The sequence below is a fragment of the Thamnophis sirtalis genome, unplaced genomic scaffold (assembly GCF_051295495.1).
Source record: "Thamnophis sirtalis isolate CommonGarterSnake01/CBP01778 unplaced genomic scaffold, rThaSir2_p1.2 scaffold_1, whole genome shotgun sequence".
Lineage (NCBI taxonomy): Eukaryota > Metazoa > Chordata > Lepidosauria > Squamata > Natricidae > Thamnophis > Thamnophis sirtalis.
This window is the reverse complement of record NW_028261381.1, coordinates 69998176-70016949: the sequence shown is the minus strand read 5'-3', so window position 1 is coordinate 70016949 and position 18774 is coordinate 69998176. Positions and strand designations below refer to the sequence as shown.

Sequence of the window (18774 nt, the reverse complement as noted above, 5' to 3'; positions counted from 1 at the left end):
CTTGTAGTCCGACAAGATCTCCTATCCCTGCTTTCCCTCTTATGCTCACCCTAGACTGAAAAACACATGGATCTCTCATCCCAATGAGTCAGGAAGCCATCAGAAACTTTTATGATAGCAATAGCAATAGCAGTTAGACTTATATACCACTTCATAGGGCTTTCAGCCTTCTCTAAGCGGTTTACAGAGTCAGCATATCGCCCCTAACAGTCTGGGTCCTCATTTCACCCACTTCGGAAGGATGGAAGGCTGAGTCAACCTTGAGCCGGTGAGATTAGAACCGCTATGAGGTAATTCCAACCTGCTGTCTTCCAAACCAAATGTTTTCACTGCCAAAAAACCAGTTTTGCTGCAAAAATCAGCTGTCTACTGACAGAGGAAACAAAAGACTCTGCCATTCAGAATGCCATTTTCTGGAGAACTTCTTCTATTGACATCAATACTGGCATACCAATTGCAAAATACCTATGTATAACTTCCCTCAACACCTTAAAATCCAAAGGGTGAATGGGGGTGGCTTCGAGGAGAAGATACAGAGACAAAACACTTAATTGAATGTCTTGTCCAGGCCTTGTTTTTCACACTTCTAATTTGATTCATTTTTCCTTTAGATTACAGAAATGACATTAAAAAAAGAATTGAAAAAATGAAAGATCCTAATGCTGTTCTTGGCGAATATGTGCTCCTAAATCAGAGATACTCAAAGCTAATCATCCTAGATTATCATCGGTCTGAAGATGAGAAAGAAGATGAAATTCTGGCGATGGGAAGGAAACATCTTGAAATCATCAGCAAAAGAGCTAAATCTTCAACCAGCATTGAAACATTATTTAACCCTGATAAACATGGATCAATTCCACAAGTTGTTGTGTTGCAAGGAGCTGCAGGAATTGGAAAAACTATGATGGCCAAAAAAATCATGTTTGATTGGGCTTCTCAACAACTTTACCATGATAGATTTGATTATGTTTTCTATATTAGCTGTAGGGAGATGAATCTCCATGCAGAGACAGAGAAAAGTAGCATTGAAGAGATAATTTCAAAACAATGGCCAAAGTGTTATGCAGTAAAAAATTTCATTCAAAACATACGCAAGAATGAAGAGAAGATTCTATTCATAATTGATGGGTTTGATGAATTCGGGTATTCCTTTGATCATCCTGAAAGCTACTTTTGTACTAAAACCTGGAAGAAGGAGCCAGTGAGAATTCTTTTGAGCAGTTTATTTCAAAAAAAGCTTCTTCCTAAATCCTCTCTTATAATCACAACAAGACCTACTGCTTTGGAGAAACTCCATCGATATTTAGAATATCCACGGCATTGTGAGATATTGGGGTTTTCCACAAAAGAGAGAGAAGAATATTTCTACAATTTTTTTAAAAATAAAGACCAAGCAATTCAAGCTTTCAGACTTGTGGAACAAAATGATACTCTTTTCACCATGTGTGTCATTCCCCTTGTGAGCTGGATCATCTGCACAGTGATGGAGCAGGAGATGGAGAGAGGCAAAGATCTTCAGAAGACACCATGCACCCTCACTGCAATCTATATACGGTATTTCTCCAGTTTGTTACAGTTTCACCTTAAAGAATCCAAACAGGATGTCAAATCCTATGTGAAAGGCTTATGTTCTTTGGCTGCAGAAGGCATCTGGAATCAGAAAACATTGTTTTTGGAAGAAGATGTCAAGGAGCACATTTTGGATCAGGGAGTCCCCCTCACCCTCTTTCTGAATCAGAACCTCTTCAAGAGGGACATTGATTGTATCCAAATCTATAGCTTTATTCATTTAAGTTTTCAAGAGTTTTTTGCTGCTATGTTTTATGTCCTAGAAGAAGGAGATGAGCAGCATTCTCAAAATTGGAATAAAAATTTGCAGACACTGTTAGAAAGACATAAATCTTTTAAACCTAATTTTGCAGTCGGATTGCACTTCCTCTTCGGGTTTTTAAATGAAGATAAAAGAATGACAAGATTAAAACAAAAATTTGGATGGCAAATTTCTCCTAAGAATAAAGAATTCTTGTTAGACTGTGTGAAAAATAATTTTAAAAAAAATAGGCGTAATTTCCAATTGCAAAAAGAAATGTTTGGTTATTTATATGAGACACAAGATGAAAATTTTGTAAAATATGCAGTACATGATATCACTGAAATAATTTATCAGTGCAACTCAGATATGGACTTGATGATCCTGGGCTATTGTGTACAACACTGCCAGAATTTGGAGCATCTCCATGTTAAAGTCCTTGAATTTCTGTATCCTACAGAAACCAAATATTTTCTTCCAGAAAATGAGTAAGTATTTTAGAAAATCTTTTGAAGATTTCATCCAGTTTATTCTCATACCACCCCTATTCTCTAACCCCATGATGGCAAACCTAAGACACGCATGCCACAGATGACACAAAGAGCCTTTTGTTAGGGCATGTGAGGCATTGCCTCATCCAGCGCGCATGCACACGGTGGCCAGCTGCCTTCAGCCTTCATTTTTGGCCATTTTCCACCCTACGGGCAAACTGGAAGTTCAGGAATGGACTTCCGGTTTGTGCATTGGGGCCGTTTTTCACCCTCCAGAGCATTCAGGGAAGCCCCCTGAAGCCTCCGGAGGGCCTTGGGGGGGGGGGGGGGCAGGGAAGCAGTTCTTGTTCTCTCTAGACTCCTAGAAAGCCTCTGGAGGCCAAAAGCGGTGGGGAGGGTGGGGGTCATGCATCCATGCAAGGGTTGTGCATGCATGCACATGGTGAGTCGTGCATGCACGTGCATAGAATTATGGGGGTGGACACCCCACAGACGACCCCCTACATTCCCTCTGCTTTTGTCACGTGATGAGAAAAAGGTTAGCATCACTGCTCTAACCTATTGTCTCACATATAATTAAATTAAAGAAACCTCTCAATCCTTTGTAGTAAAGACAAGAAAGGGCTTGGGCTGGGTGGATTGGGAGGATGTTTAACTAAAAATGAGCAGTTGTGTATTATTGAAGCCAACACCAATCAATTCACCTTGCACTTAAAGAGCCTGATAATTATACCATCAGGAAATACTCAGCTCAGCTCAAGATCAGAGGGCCAATAGCTTTCGAGATCTAGAAGCTGTAACCATTTTAAATAAATAGTTTTTTTAAATCGTGATTTTTTTTAATAAATAGCCCAACATTGGCAGTCTTTAAAGGCTGACTGGAAGCTCACTTGGCCATAGCAAAGCTTAGCGTGTTTCTCTCTAAACAAAAAAGAGCTACATTTAATACCCTCAAATGTTCCATGGTACTGCATTTGAAAATTCCATTGCATATGAAATTTTCCAGCTTAAATGGCAGATACTATAAGTAGGTGCTTCTGTAATAATTGGAAACTTCCTAAACTCCTCTCTTAAAACAAAGTCATATAGAATATATTTCCATCCACTGGATCCCACAACCTACTCGTCACTCTATGTCATCCATTGCACATTTGCCTTTCTGGAGTTTCACAGATTGGGTTAGAGAAGGAGGGAACCTTGCCTTGTTCTGGGACTTGTGGCAGGATCTCAGATGCAGTTGTCATTTTCAGGACAGCCAACTAAATTCTGTTAAATCCAAAATGGTGCTCACTTCTGAAAGTGGGCTATGCAGGTTAGCAACTGAGCAGTTTGCTCTTCTCTAATGCAATCTCCAGAGAGCTCTGCAGCTCTTTGCAGCACTCCGAATACATCTCGCATTGGAGAAGAATGTGAGGAGGCATGGCCTAAGAACTCAGAAATGAACGCCATTTTGCAGCAGCCACAATTCATTGCAGCTGGTCTGAAAATTGGCAGTTGCTTCTGGAACCGGACCAGACAGCTTAGGTACAGTGCAGCTTCTGCTTCTCCCATGTGAACATGGCATGCCTCAGGGGAGGGGAGGCCTTAGGAGGCCCATGGCAGAACCTGCACTAGACCTCCCAGAGCCTCCCACCAAGCCCCCTGGTGTACCCTTTGCTTTATTTAATGGCCACATTGGAACAACATATGTGGGGGTTGCATTTAATTGTGGTTACTTTTCAAATATTTGCAAAGTAGAGGAACTGGAAACACTCAAGTGGAAGTCTGAGAGCAAAAACGTCTTTTCTCCTTTAGGGAAGGGAATTTGGATGAAAGATATGTGGAAAGCCTCTTTAAAGCACTGACAGAACTGAGAAACTTAAGAGAGTTAAGGTAAGAAACCTTCATGTTAACCTCCTTTAATCTGTTTGGGAGTCATTATCCGCCATTTTGTTGTATGGATGGGGTGACTGCTTTTAACAGTCACTTTATAATTTATTATTGACATCCAGTTCGTAACCAAAATATGTCAAAAATTTATTATTAAATGAAGGAATAGTATAGAGAGAAAGCAGTGGGAATTTCAGTGGAACTAGAACTTAAATTCACAATATACTTAAAGCAATTTGGTTTAAGATGTTTCACCATAGTCTAGTCATGATTTTGAAAATAAGTTTTTGTGTGAAATGCTGAAAATGTAATGAAAAAATTCAATTCCTCTTCCATATGTGGTAGCAGTGTTTCAAAGCTAATAAATCCTCTTTTGGAATTAATTTTGAAAATCTTAATTCCATTATAGTCTAAGATTTTTATTAAAAATTAAACCATGCATTTCTTTAATATGCTGAAAATACTGAATACCAGCATTGAATATGTTAAGAGCTACAAGGATTTTATATATTCTTTATTGGAAAAAGATATTTGATCCTCTGTAAAGAAAGGCTAACAAAATTGTGGGAATATATAATATGTCTAGATTAACTTCATATTTTAAAAGGAAATTATATTTAGAATTCCATTCAATGTGAAATACATTTTATTTTACAACTGCACACATGAAATGATGCCAAATCCAACATATGTGTTTCAGAGCTTATTTCTTCCTTTGACATATAATCTATATATTATTTATAGGATAATTTAAATATATTGTTTATATCTAACCATATGATATTTTAACTGCCCATAACCATTGCTTTTAATTATTTCTTATTATTAACTGTACCACCTACTTTTTTAAATAAAGTTTTTTATTTCTTTCAGTTTCATAACATATAATCAAATGTATACTATTACATAGCCAACATCATATTGTATTATTAAATGTTTACATCGATTCATCTTACCATTAACTCCCAAAAACAATTATTGACTCTTCTGTTCTCCATACACCATATTTGTATCTTAGCCATCACTTTCTTCACTTTCTTCTCTCTTTCTCCTCCCCCTCCCTACCTCCTTTGTTCCCTCTGCCATCTTTTTCTACTTCCCCTTCCTCTCTCCTTCTCTCTCTCCTTTCCACTCCTCATTTCTCTCCTCCTCTTTCCCCTCTTGCCCTCTCTCCTATCTCTCTCTTCTTTCCTCTCTCTCCTCTACTTCCCACTCTTCATCTCATTTATTTGGTATATTTCAGCCTCTGAGCAAGCTCCATTTTATGTTGATGGTATTTATAATTCCTTTTCAATATACATATTTAATTTTAACATGTATTCTCCTTTTTAAAAAAAATAGAATAAAAAAATATACCTATATAGTCATTGTACTTTTAACACCCTCCCACCCAGCCTAATTTTGGCCAAGATGTAGACCTAGTTACAATTCCAAGATATTCTCATCATTATCTTTATATAATTATACATCCTTACCTGCCCCCAGTTAGTGATTCTGTCTTTAAATCTCAATAGTTTTCCATTGTAGGTGTATTCCATGTTCCCTCTCCATTTTCCATATCTAATTGCCTTGTCCCCTTTCTTCTTTAAATTCTTCTTTAGATATCTGCTTCTCTCAGTTCAGAATACTATTTAGGCTTGATTTTAACGATTTATGCATATTTTTATAATTTCACGTAGTTAGTTCTTCAAATTTCCAGCTTTCCATGATGTCCAGTTCCAAAGTTACAGTTAGTTATACAGTTCTTATTTCAGAGTTGTTGTCCACCTTAAATTTATCTACTTCAGTTGCTGTGGGGAAGAGCAATGGGAGCCAACTTGGTCTCTTGTTCTTCCTTAATGTCCAGTTCCAAAATTGCAGTTAGTTATACAAATCTTATTTCGAGGGGTCTGATCCACCTTAAATTTCAACTACTGTGAGACCAGAAGAGAAGCTGGTGCCATCTTATTCTTTTGCAGAGAAAAAAAAGGACGAAAGGGCCTTCGCATTTCCCAGTTCTTGACTTTATAATAATTCTTTCCCCTGTCACCTTCCGCCTCCAGTCAGCCACAGCTGCTCAGAACTAGGTTATCAGTTATCAGTGCGAAGAAGTGTTTTTTTTTCCCTTAATTTTTTTGGAGTTGCTAAAAAACAAAGTAAGCCTTCGGAATGTTTGATATCTATTTCGTATCCGAAACCAAATTTAGAGTTTATATTTGAAGGGGTTTGTTACTTCTCTGCTTTCTCCTTTTCTGTCCAAATTTGTTTTAAGCAAAATAGCTTGGGGGGGGGGGGTGTTTCAACCATTTTCCTTTTCTTCCTTTCTTTCTTTTGGAGAAAATCCCGGTCTGACCATCAATATTATTTATGCTCTCAAGATTTCTTTGCCTTTACTAGGTTTGATTTATGACTGTGGGTTAGATAAATTTTCTTACCCATTTGCTTAGATGAAAAGTCAGCATCTTGTCAGCCATATTGCAGGCTGCTGCCCCCACTCCGATTCATAAGGCAAATCTCCGACCTGTGAGGGACCTGTTTCCTCCCTCTGGGTCTGGTGAGACACTGCCCTTCTTTGTCTCCCCTCCAGGAGGGCTCTGATCCAAAGAAAGGATCACCTGAGTAAGTTTGTCAGACAGGGTTCATGTGAGGCTCTTCAGAGTTCACATTCCCCACGTCTGTCCAACTGGAGAACTTCCTGTTGACTCCTGTATCGTCTATTTTTATATGTGATGCTACTACTAGAAGATATAATTTGAATTCCGTTGTACTGATATTACTAACCAGACGGTATCATTCTATTTTTCCTGAGTGATTGCTGTTCTTTCAGTTTGGTAGGGTGGTCCTTCACAGAGTCTTACAGCAGGCATCTTGTTGAAGTCTTTAAAAACAACCAGAGATTGAAAGTGTTACAGTTGTCCCTTGACGATACAGACGACAGAGCAGCGGAATTGCTGTGTGAGGGGCTCCAACACGCAGACTGTAAAGTAGAAACACTAGTGTGAGTGTACAGTATTTTTTTTTTCAGTTTGATGTGTGATGCTTTCTCATGAGTTCTGGAAAAATATCCAGGGAAACACAGATGCAGTTATGACATTTAACCATGTTATCTTTAGTTTCTACTAGAGTACTATGTCATTGATGGCGAACATTTTTGGCACCAAGTACCAAAAAGGGAGCGCACATACACGCATTCATCAGGGCTGTGACCTGGAAGAGGAGCTGCCCGGGGAACATGCGCTTGCCAGAAAATGAACTTCCACCATACCGGTCAGCAAGTCTTCCGGTTATGGCACACATGCACATGCGACGATCTGGCCCGTGCACATGCTCACGCCGGAAAACAGAAGACCAGCTCTTCCAGTTTCCAACACTGCCGCACCCACAAAGGCCACCTGATCATTGCAGGCACATGTATGCCAGAAACCTGGAAGAGAAATGGGCGATGTCACGCGTGCCAGGTGACATGGCTCCGAGTGCCACTTCGGGCACTTGTGCCATAGGTTTGCCATCACAGACATAGATCTACAAATTTGTAAAGTACAGCTGTGGATATTTCAATCAGTATAATTGTTATATCTGAAAATTGCTTAATTAATGTTTATAAACTTAAACTATAAATCAGTGCTGGCCAGCTGATTTTCAGCCATCCGGAGGGTAGCGGGAGGGTGTTTTCGCCCTCATCAGGCTTCAGGAAAGCCTCCAGAGCCTGTGGATGGTGAAATACCACACAACAGACCTACTGGACGTCCGGAGGCTTCAGTGAGGTCTGTATTCATGCGTGGGAAGAGCTTGGGGTGTGTGTGCACTCATGCGCTGGGGTGGGTGGGCATTGCATTATGGGGGTGGGCATGCATACACGTGCATCCTTTTGGTACTCAGGCAGAAAAACATTCAACATCACTGCTATAGTGTATTTTCCAAAAATAATTGTAATGTTTTGCACTCATACCTGCAGGTTTACAGGAGAATCCATGACCGAATTCTGTAGCAGGCATGTTGCAGAAGTACTCTGTAAAAGCCAGAGTTTGAGAGAGTTAAAATTATGGCTGCACAATCCAGATGACAGAGTAGCGGAAATGCTATGTGTGGGGCTCCAAAATCAAGACTGTAGAATAGAGAAACTAGGGTAAGTGTTCAGTATCTCGTTTTGTTTTTCAATGTGATATGTGTTACTTTCTCTTGACTGCTTGTCTTCTGAAAATACATCCAGGAAGAGCAGTTCATCTGCAATATATAAACACATTTGTTACAATTCCTGCAATAGTATTCTCAATGCTTGTTTTTGAAGGCATTATTATTATTTTTACTTCTTTATAGGATTGCTACAGAGTTTCTGACCAATGTCTGCACCAGGCATCTTGCAGAAGTAATAAGGGAAAATCAAAGATTGAGAGAGATAGAGTTTTCCCTCAGAAAAATAGATGGCAAAATAACAGAAGTGATGAATAAGGGTCTCAAACATGCAGAATGTTTAATTGAAATGCTACAGTAAGTAATTGCTTTTCCCTTTCAATTTAATGTGCACAATCGTCTCTTAAGGGTTAATATTGTAGAAATTTATCCAGGGAACGGTTTAATCATACCCTCTTCAGTTCCTACAGGAATACAGTGCATGTGGCTTACAGTGACGATATCTCTCTGCTTTTGGACTGACACTGATTCCGCAAGGTTTTATACTGGTGTTTCTAAGTTTGATTAAACGTAGAAGGGGAATGTTGTGGGCTGTAGGCTGCCTGCCTCTCCAGCAGCTGAATCAGATGAGGAGGAGGAGGCATGGGAGTCAGGGTCAGCATTAAGGCAACCTAAGAGCTCAGAGGGGGAAGAGGGAATGGAGCTGGCATAGAGAGAGACAGAGGCAACAGCAGTGGAAATGCATGGGTTGATCCTTGGAAAGGAAGAGCCACACTGTTAGTGAAGCCCAGTGGTGGGATTCAATTTTTTTACTAGTTTTTTTACTGGTTCTGTGGGCGTGGCTTGGTCATGGCTCATGGCCAACTCAATGTCACTCCCACCCAGTCATATTACCCCACCAGCCACACCTACCCAGATTTTGTGGCTCCCGGTGTTTTTTGTGGGAAATGGGTCATGTGACTAGGTGGGTATGGCCAACTTGATTGGTCTCACCCTTACATTTCTCCTTAATCCAACTCACAATAAAATAACACAATAAAATAGCACTGTTCCAATATTTAGAATAAAATAGAATAACAGAGTTGGAAAGAACCTTGGAGGTCTTCTAGTCCATCCCTGCTTAGGCAGGAAACCCTACACCACTTCAGACAAATGATTATCCAATCTCTTCTTAAAAACCTCCAGTGTTGGAGCGTTTACAACTTCTAGAGGCAGGTTCTTCCACTGATTAATTGTTCTGTCAGGAAATTTGAGGGGCTCCTACAAAACTGAGGGAGTCAATCTATTTTCCAAAGCACCAAAAGGCACAACAAGAAACAATGGATGGAAATTAACCAAAGAGAGAAGCAACCTAGGACTAAGGAGAACTTTCCTAAGGGTGAGACCAATTAACCAATGGAATAGCTTGCCTTCAGAAGTTGTGGATGCTCCGTCACTAGAGGCTTTCAAAAAGAGAGAGAGAAGTATTCCCCAAAAGGACAGCGCCTGGAACTACTAAAACAATGCAGAAAACTTAAAATAGCCATTTCCCTTTTTTTTAAAAGTCAACCCCAAAGCAAACACAGCAACTGAGAGGAAACTAAGAGCGGCTACTAATTGAAAGCCTGGGCATGCTGCCAAAAGCCATTCACCCTTCCAACTCTATTATTCTATGTTCTCTTATGTTCTAAATTGGGTGCTTCACAGCAGAAGCAATACAGCTGGCAGGATCATACATGCACTAAATTCGCAGCCTGTATGATCCAGCTGCATCATTGTCCCCTCCTGTATCTTTTCTCCCAGGAACAAACAAGAAATAGCTAACACTGCAGCAGTTATAAACAGTCTTGGGAAACTCCAGGGAGTATCAGCTGATCGCAGACGTGTTTATAATGAAAATGTTTGTAATCTTGTCTTTCTTCCTGAAGGGAAGAGGTTAATCCCATCCCTAGATGAGTGATTGATGTGTCTGCCTGCCCTAATCCTGTCAGTTTCTGTTGATTTACCTTCTGTCGTAAAAAGAGGCTGTTGGCTACAGCTTCCTTGCCCCTTTTTGTTGAAACATCACTTCTGAAATTCCATGACTTTAATATGGTGAGGAATTGTTGTAACCAAACCAGAGTAAAGAAGCCATACTCTACTTTAAAAACTATTTCTGAAATTTTAGGACATAAATCTCTTAAAAGATGTTACTTCTTTTAAACTGACTCTACTGAACTTCTTCCTTTTTAGAATAAAGACTGTTTAAATGGTGCTTTGAGTCTGTTGTAAGGAGGGGGAAAAGTTCCAATTTTACTTGCTTCTGATTGGAGGAGAAGTCACTAGTTTAAAGCTGTCTATAATGAGAAGTTTGACCACAGAAAGCGAATAAACCTGCAAATTACTGTATTTTTCAGAGTATAAAGACGCCCCGGAGTATAAGACCCACCTTAGTTTGGGGGGGGAGAAAAATAAAAAAAAATCTGCCTCTGCCTACCAGCATCCATTGGTATTCATTTGGCTAGCCTCCTTAGCAAAAAGCCTGGTCAGCTTCAGCACATTAGCATGATTCAGCACAAGCAGTTTGAGAGGCTGCCTTTGCAAAGAGAAGCTCCTTTGCAAACGGAGCTTTTGGAGGCTGTTTGAGAGGCTCTCTCTTTGAGAGAGTAGCCCCGCCCACTCGCCCCCACCCTTCGGCCTCCACATGTCCTCTCAAACGGAGGACCTCACAAACAGCCTCCAAAAGCTCCATTTGGGAAGCTGAGTTTGCAGCCTCCAAAAGCTTTATTTGAAGGGCTGCCTCTCAATTTGAGAGGCTGCCTTTGCAAAGAGAAGGTCCTTTGCAAACGGAGCTTTTGGAGGCTGTTTGAGAGGCTCTCCGTTTGAGAGACTGCCTTTGCAGCCTCCAAAAGCTCCCTTTGAGAGGACATGTGGAGGCCGAAGGGTGAGGGTGAGCAAGGCTACATTTGGTGTATAAGACACACCCAAATTTTCACCCTTTCAGGGAGGGGAAAAAGTGTCTTATACTTTATATTGTTTTGGTGTAGTGGTGCTGTTTGACCACAGGAGGGAGCCAAAGACTGTAATATTACTAATGGAAGTAATGTTATTAATAGGACAGGGAAGGAGGAACTTGTCCATGGAGTCGTGATGGGTCCGATACGACTTTGCAGTTAACAATGTTATTAATATTTAAATAGTTATATCTTAAATTAGACAATGTCAACACAAAATATTAAAAAGAAGAGGATCAGGGAATTAGAACCTTTAAGAACTATTCTGGAGGAACATATAAGCAAAACACACGAAGTAATCCAGGCAATAAGAGCAAAGCTTGAATCCAAAAGGGATATACTTTCAAGGGAACTCCATGAGACCATACATCATTTAAGTGGAGGTATTAAACAGATAAAGGAGAATGGATTTCCTGAAGTGTAAATTGGAGATGTCCAAATAAGAAGGATGGTGCTTATTTAGATGTATAGGAAGTTAAAACCCACACCTCTCCTAGAAAAATGAAATATCCTGGGAAATATTGAAAAGGCAGAATATTACATTTCTCTGGATAAGAAATGAAACAGATTCCCTCTTAATAGCCCCCACCCTTTGTCTATTCTACATAACAAAGATCCCCCTTCAGCTGTAGGGTGATGGGATTAAGGCATGATAGTAGTACCCCTTTACCCATCTCACCACAGGGCACCTGGGAAGAAGCAATGCACAACTAAACTTGGACTCAAAATACAGCTTATAGAGTTGCCCCTGCATGTCCCCATGGGAGTCTGACAACCAATCGGAATTCAAGATCAAGATCAAAGCCCAGAGAGGGCATAAAACCAGGGACTTTCAGCATCTGTCTCTTTTCTTCTTCACTCAACATCTGGAAGCATGTGATCCCTCTTTTCTGTTCAGGAGCGCAATCCATGTGATCCTGTCCACCATTAAACCATTTTTCTAAGCAGCCTCCATGTTTCCAGTGTCTTTTTCCCCACTTGGAACTGAACACAGAAGGACATTTCTTCCAACAGATGAAAGTGCTGTTCTGGAATTACCATATTTTTGGAGTATAAGACGCCCCAAAGTTTTGAAGAGGCAATTTTTTTAAAAAAAAAAAAGTAGGTAGGTAGCTAGAGGGAAATAGAAATACAGTAGGGAGGGAGGGAGAGAGACGGTAGGTAGATAGAGGGATAAAGAGAGAGAGAAATACAGTAGGTAGGTAGGGAGAGAAGGTAGGTAGGGAGAGGTAGAGGGAGAAACACAGTAGGTAGATAGGGGGAGAGAGAGAGTAGGTAGGTAGGTAGGTAGGTAGAAGGATATATATAGAGAGAAATATAGTAGGTAGGTAGGTAGGTAGAGAGAGTAGGTAGATAGGTAGGGAGAGAGAGGGAGAGAAATAGAGTAGGTAGGTAGGGAGATGTGTCCAGGTGTATTTATCCATGTAGTGGAGAAGGAAATCTGACAATCTGCAGCACCTAAGACTAGTTTCTGGTGGCACAGCACTTGATCAATGTAATTCTCATCAATCACTCTAACTAAAGAGCTTTCCGAAAGGAAAAAAAAAAAGTTTTTGCACTCTGCAAACCTCCCCAAAACGGCCCATTTTTTGCAAAAATGGGCCCGGTTTTTTTCAAATAAAAGGCATGAATAGCCCGGGGGGGGTGGTTGCAGAGTGCTCGGGGGGGGCAAAAAAGAGCAAAAAAAAACGGCCTGTTTTTCACAAAAATGGCACCGTTTTTTGTCAAAAAAATTGCATGCATAGTCTTATTGAGGCTTAGGGTGTAAAAAACGGGGAGCTGAGGGCGTAAAAAATGGCCCATTTTTTGCTCATTTCTGCCCTCCCCAGCCCCCAGGAGCTCTCTGAAAGTCTCCATAAGGCTATGCCATTTTAGTGAAGGGGGTGGAGCATTGGGAGGCAAAAAAAATGCTGTATTCGATGTATAAGACACACCCAGATTTTCAGTCTCTTTTGAGGAAAAAAGATGTGTCTTATACGTTGAAAAATACGGTACATCTTAAGCAATGCCAGTACAAATTTTGAGCAGTTCATGAATTATCTAGAGAGGATATTGGATCGAGAAAAATTAAATCTTTGGCTCAATTAATTAATTGGAAATAAAAAAATGGTGCTTGAAGTGGATGAAATATATAGAGTAAACTCTAGAATTGCCACCATAAGAAAACCACCAAGAGATATCTTAGTCTACATTGTAAGAATAAGAAACTACTTTTTGAATTGCCATTTCAAATCTAAATTGACAATACGTGAATATAAGTTGAAAAAGGGTAAAATATCTGATATTTATACTCACAAATATCAATTCTAAATTGCAGAATGAGTATATAAAAGCACTGTACGACTCAGTATATAATATACTGATATAATATAAGGCTTGAACAATGGGAAAATATGTGGACAAAAGGTTTAAAATTTACATTAAATTATAAATTTTAAAATGTTTATAAGATGATGGTGGTGTTGGTGTCTAACACTGGACAAATTGTGAAAAATGTATAAAGGTACTTCAAATGAATGTTGGAAAAGTAAATGTAAAGAAGGAACTTTTACCATTTATGGTACTACTGAGGCTTGACTTTCGGAAGCCAATCCCCCACTGTAGGGAGGGGGAACCGATTAGGTGGTTCCACCCCAGGTGCCTGATGGACCCTATGGGATTTCAGACGGCGCTTGGAGAACTACCTGACACTATCGTCCACAATCTGGTAGAGTCCTTAGTCGTGGCGGGGGCTCTAAACCAAATTGCGCCTTTGCGACCTCTCCGAGACAGCAGATCCAGGAGGGCCCCTTGGTTTACCGAGGAACTCCGGGAGATGAAGCGCCAAAAGAGACGCCTAGAGCGCCGCTGAAGGGCCAGTAAGTCTGAGTCAGACCGAGCACTGATGAGAGCCTTTATTAGAGCCTATCTCGTGGCAATACGGGCGACGAAATGTTCGCATTTTGCCGCCCTTATTGCATCCGCTGAATCATGCCCAACCGCCTTGTTTAGAATAACCCGCTCCCTCTTGAAAGGGAGAGATGCGGATGACCCTTTACAAGGAAGAGCTGAGGAATTTGTTCAGTATTTAATGGATAAAGTCGCTCGGATTCGGACAGAGCTGGACTCCAATTGCATGATACCAGCCGAGGTACCGGGGAAAGATCTTGAGCATACTTTATGGATTGAGTTTCAACGTGCTTCTCCTGAGGAAGTGGACAAGGCCATGGGAGCGGTGAGTGCCTCCACTTGTATACTGGACCCGTGTCCCTCCTGGCTGGTCTCGACCAGCAGGGAGGTGACACGCGACTGGATCCAGATGATTGTTAACACCTCTCTCCAGGAGGGAATCTTCCCACCCCTCCTAAAGGATGCGGTGGTGAGACCCCTCCTGAAGAAAACGTCTCTGGACCCAGCCATTTTGAGCAACTATCGCCCAGTCTCCAACCTTCCCTTTGTTGGGAAGGTTGTTGAGAAAGTGGTGGCCTCTCAACTCCGATGGTCCTTGGATGAAGCCGATTATCTAGACTCCTTTCAGTCGGGCTTCAGGCCTGGCTACAGCACGGAAACTGCTTTGGTCTCGCTGATCGATGATCTCTGGCGAGCCAGGGATAGGGGCCACCCCTCTATCCTTGTGCTCCTTGACCTCTCAGCGGCCTTCGATACCATCGACCATGGTATCCTTCTGCGACGGTTGCGAGAGGTGGGAGTGGGAGGCACCGTTCTTCGGTGATTCTCCTCCCACCTCTCGGACAGGTTGCAGTCGGTGTTGGTCGGAGGGCAGAGATCGACCCCAAGGCCCCTCAATTATGGGGTACCGCAGGGTTCGGTCCTGTCCCCCCTCCTGTTTAACATCTACATGAAGCCGCTGGGTGAGATCATACGCCGGCACGGGATTAAGTACCATCAATACGCAGACGATACGCAGTTGTATCTGTCTGCCCCGTGCCAATTCAGCGAAGCAGTAGAAGTGATGTGCCAGTGCCTGGAGACTGTTAGAGTCTGGATGGGAGCAAACAAGTTGGCACTCAATCCAAACAAGACCGAGTGGCTTCTGATGTTCCCTCCCAAAGATTGGCCAATTATTCCATCTCTCAGGCTGGGGGGTGAAATTATACACCCCTCAGAGAGGGTTCGCAATTTGGGAGTCCTCCTGGATCCGCAGCTGACTTTAGAACACCACGTGTCGGCTGTGACCAGGGGGACCTTTGCCCAGGTTCGCCTGGTGCACCAATTGCGACCCTACCTGGATCGGGAGGCCCTTCAGACAGTCACTCACGCCCTTGTGACCTCAAGACTGGATTATTGTAATGCGCTCTACATGGGGCTGCCCTTGAAGAGTGTTTGAAGACTCCATTTAACCCAGAACGCAGCCGCGTGAGCAATTGTGGGTGCACCCAGGTACACCCACGTCACACCTATCCTCCGCGAGCTGCACTGGCTACCCATTAGTCTCCGAATCCGCTTCAAGGTGCTGGTCGCTACCTATAAAGCCCTACGTGGCATCGGACCTGGGTACCTGAGAGACCGCCTCCTGCCGATTACCTCCCTCAGACCGATTAGATCTCACAGGTTAGGTCTCCTCCAGATTCCATCTGCCAGCCAATGTCGGCTGGCGACCCCCCGGGGGAGAGCCTTCTCTGTTGCAGCTCCAGCCCTCTGGAATGATCTCCCTGTCGAGATCCGGACCCTTACTACCCTCCCGGCCTTCCGCAAAGCCACCAAGTCCTGGCTGCTCCAGCTGGCCAGGGGGCCTGTGAAATATCCAGCACACGGAAATTGTGAATGTTGTGGTTTTGTTTTTAAGATGTTGTCTTTGTCTAGTTTTCCCCCTTTCCCTTGTCTATTGGGAGCCGCCTGGAGTCCTTCGGGAGTGGGTGGCATACGAGACAAATAAAATCAAATTAATCAAACATGTAACAAATCAAAGAAATGGAGTAGGATTCACATTTTAATACAGAAAATTTAAATGAATATAAAGATAAATCCAGAGTATTTTCTTTTGGGCTTAATGAATAAAGAATTTGGGGGGAAAATTGGAACTTTGATGCTATATATTCTGACAGCAGCAAGAATACTCTATGTAAAAAAATGGAAGGATACTTTGATTCTCACAATGAACAAATAGCTGCAAAAAGTTGACAGAGTTAGCAGAAATAACTAAATTGACTGTTTTGGTTTAAGAAAAGAATACAATTCATTTTGTTTCTACTTCAAAACCACTTTTGGACTTTGTGCTTAAGGGTGGAAAAAAAATGAAACTTTGATTTGCTGATTAGATATTGTTATTATAGAAATGGCTAGCATATATTAAGTAAAAGAAGAATACAATCTATATGTGTTTATCAAGAGATAACTGTAATGTTTTGGACTTTTCTCTGTAGGCTTATTGGACAGGTCCTGATAGAATCCGACAGCAGGGATCCTGCGGAGGTACTGGGGACAAGCGAGATATTGAGAGCATTAGCGTTGCCCGTGAAGGATGAATTTGACAAAGTAATAGAACTGATACTTGAAGTACTCAGTTATCCAGATATAACACTAGAGTCAATATGGTAATATTTTTTTTACTTTCAGTTTGATATGCACAACTCTCTTTTAACAGTTACATATCGAAAGAAAGGCAAATCAGTTGTCATACATAATCATATTTTCTTCAGTTCTATTGTAAAATTCATTCTTGTTTTTCAAGAAATGTAATTTTTCAGTATATTCTCTGCAGGTATTTGCTACATTTCCTGTTAAATTCCTTCAACACTGAGTTCCCAGAATTACTCAGAAAGAACCAGACATTGGGAGAGTTAGAGTTGTTGTCCAAAAACCCAGATGACAAAGCAGTGGAATTGTTTCTTGGGGGGCTCAAAGATTTCGATTGTAAAATAGAGTTGATAGTGTAAGTAATTGGTTTCTTATTTTCAGTTTAATGTGTACATTTGTCTCTAAATGATTAATATTCTGGAACTATATTCAGGAAGAGGCAGTTCAGTTACTGTACATAAATCATATTCTCTTCAGTTCCCATAAGAATATAATCCATTCTTGTTTTTCCAAGAAATAATTATAATCTTTGAACTCTTATCTGCAGGCTTACTATACAGTTTCTGAGTACATCTTGCATTAAGCATCTTGCAGAACGTCTCAAGAAAAAACCGAAATTTAGAGACTTAGATTCATTGGTGAACAACACTGTTGACAAAGTATTAGAACTGCTCCTTGAGGAATTCAAAGACCCAGAATACACAAAAGAGGCAGCATGGTAACTTATTATTTTTCCTTTCAGATGAAGGTATATAACATTCTCTTAACAGTTAATATTCTGGAAATATATCCAGAGAGAGGCAGTTTAGTTGTCATACTTATTCTTTTCAATTCCTACAACACAGTCCATGCTTGTTTTTCAAGAGTTAATTGTAATTTTTCTGATTCATCCCTGCAGGGATGTTGGATACTTCCCGAATGAATGCTGCAGCAATTTATTTGAACTAGTTAGGGGAAATCATGGATTTAGAGAAGTGCAAAAGTTACTGAAGAATGCAATTGCTAAATTCATAGAACTGCTGCTTGAGGTGTTCAAAGATCCAGAATGTACAAAAGAAAGAGTACAGTAAGTTATTTTCCCCTTTCAGTTCAAGATACACAAACTTTTCTTAATGATGAATATTTTGGAAATATATCCAGAGAGTGGCAGTTTAATTGTCATACATAATCATATTCTCTTCAGTTTCTACAATAACCGATGCTTGTTTTTCAAGAGTTAATTGTAATTTTTCTGACTCTTCCGTGCAGGAATGTTGGACAATTCCTGAATGAATTCTGCAGTGTTTTACATAAGGGATTCAGCAAACATCAGGAACGGAATGAAATGGAGTTATTCCTGAACAGCATAAATGACCAAACAATGAAATTACTGTGTGAGGGGCTCAAAGATCCAGAATGTAAAATAGAGACCCTACGGTAAATGACTGGTTTTTTTTCCTTCCGTTTCATCTGCAAAACTGTCCTTTGATGGTTAATATGCTGGAGGTATATTCAGGGGGAGGCAGTTTCAATGCCATACGTATTCATATTCTCTTCAATTTCTGCGAGAAGACAGTCCATGCTTGTTTTCAAGAGATAATTGTAATATTTCAAACTCTCCTCTGCAGACTTCTTGGAAAAATCCCAAATGAATATTGCAGCAGGCTTTTTGTAGAGGTACTGAAGAAAAACCAGAGATTGAGAGTGTTAATGTTGTCCCTCAAGAATTCAGATGACACAGCAATGGAACAGCTGTATGATGGACTCAAACATTCAGAATGTACAATTGAGTCACTACAGTGAGTGATGTTTTTCCTTTCACTTTGATCTATGCAACTGTCTTTTAGATGGTTAATGTTCTGGAAAGCATATCCAGAGAGAGGCAGTACAATTGCAATACATAATCATATTCCCTATAGTTCCTATATAAGAATATAGTCCGTGTTTGTTTTTCAACAAAATAATTGTAAGTTTCTGAACAAATCACTGCAGGGTAGCCAGAAAGATCCTGACTAAATCCTGTAGC

The 18774-nt window shown here is 40.8% G+C and overlaps 1 protein-coding gene across 2 annotated transcripts in view; it reads left to right on the top strand.

The window, feature by feature from the left end:
• Positions 1–18774, top strand: part of LOC106549142 (NACHT, LRR and PYD domains-containing protein 12) — a 50289-nt gene that overhangs the window by 13307 nt on the left and 18208 nt on the right. For both annotated transcript variants that reach the window (XM_087715654.1, XM_087715646.1), the window contains exons 5-15: positions 612–2298; positions 4096–4173; positions 6977–7147; positions 8105–8275; positions 8467–8637; positions 16616–16786; positions 16954–17124; positions 17317–17487; positions 17668–17835; positions 18018–18185; positions 18377–18547. In XM_087715654.1, coding sequence (XP_087571780.1) covers positions 612–2298; positions 4096–4173; positions 6977–7147; positions 8105–8275; positions 8467–8637; positions 16616–16786; positions 16954–17124; positions 17317–17487; positions 17668–17835; positions 18018–18185; positions 18377–18547 — 3298 coding nt within the window. The remainder of the gene's footprint in view (positions 1–611; positions 2299–4095; positions 4174–6976; positions 7148–8104; positions 8276–8466; positions 8638–16615; positions 16787–16953; positions 17125–17316; positions 17488–17667; positions 17836–18017; positions 18186–18376; positions 18548–18774) is intronic.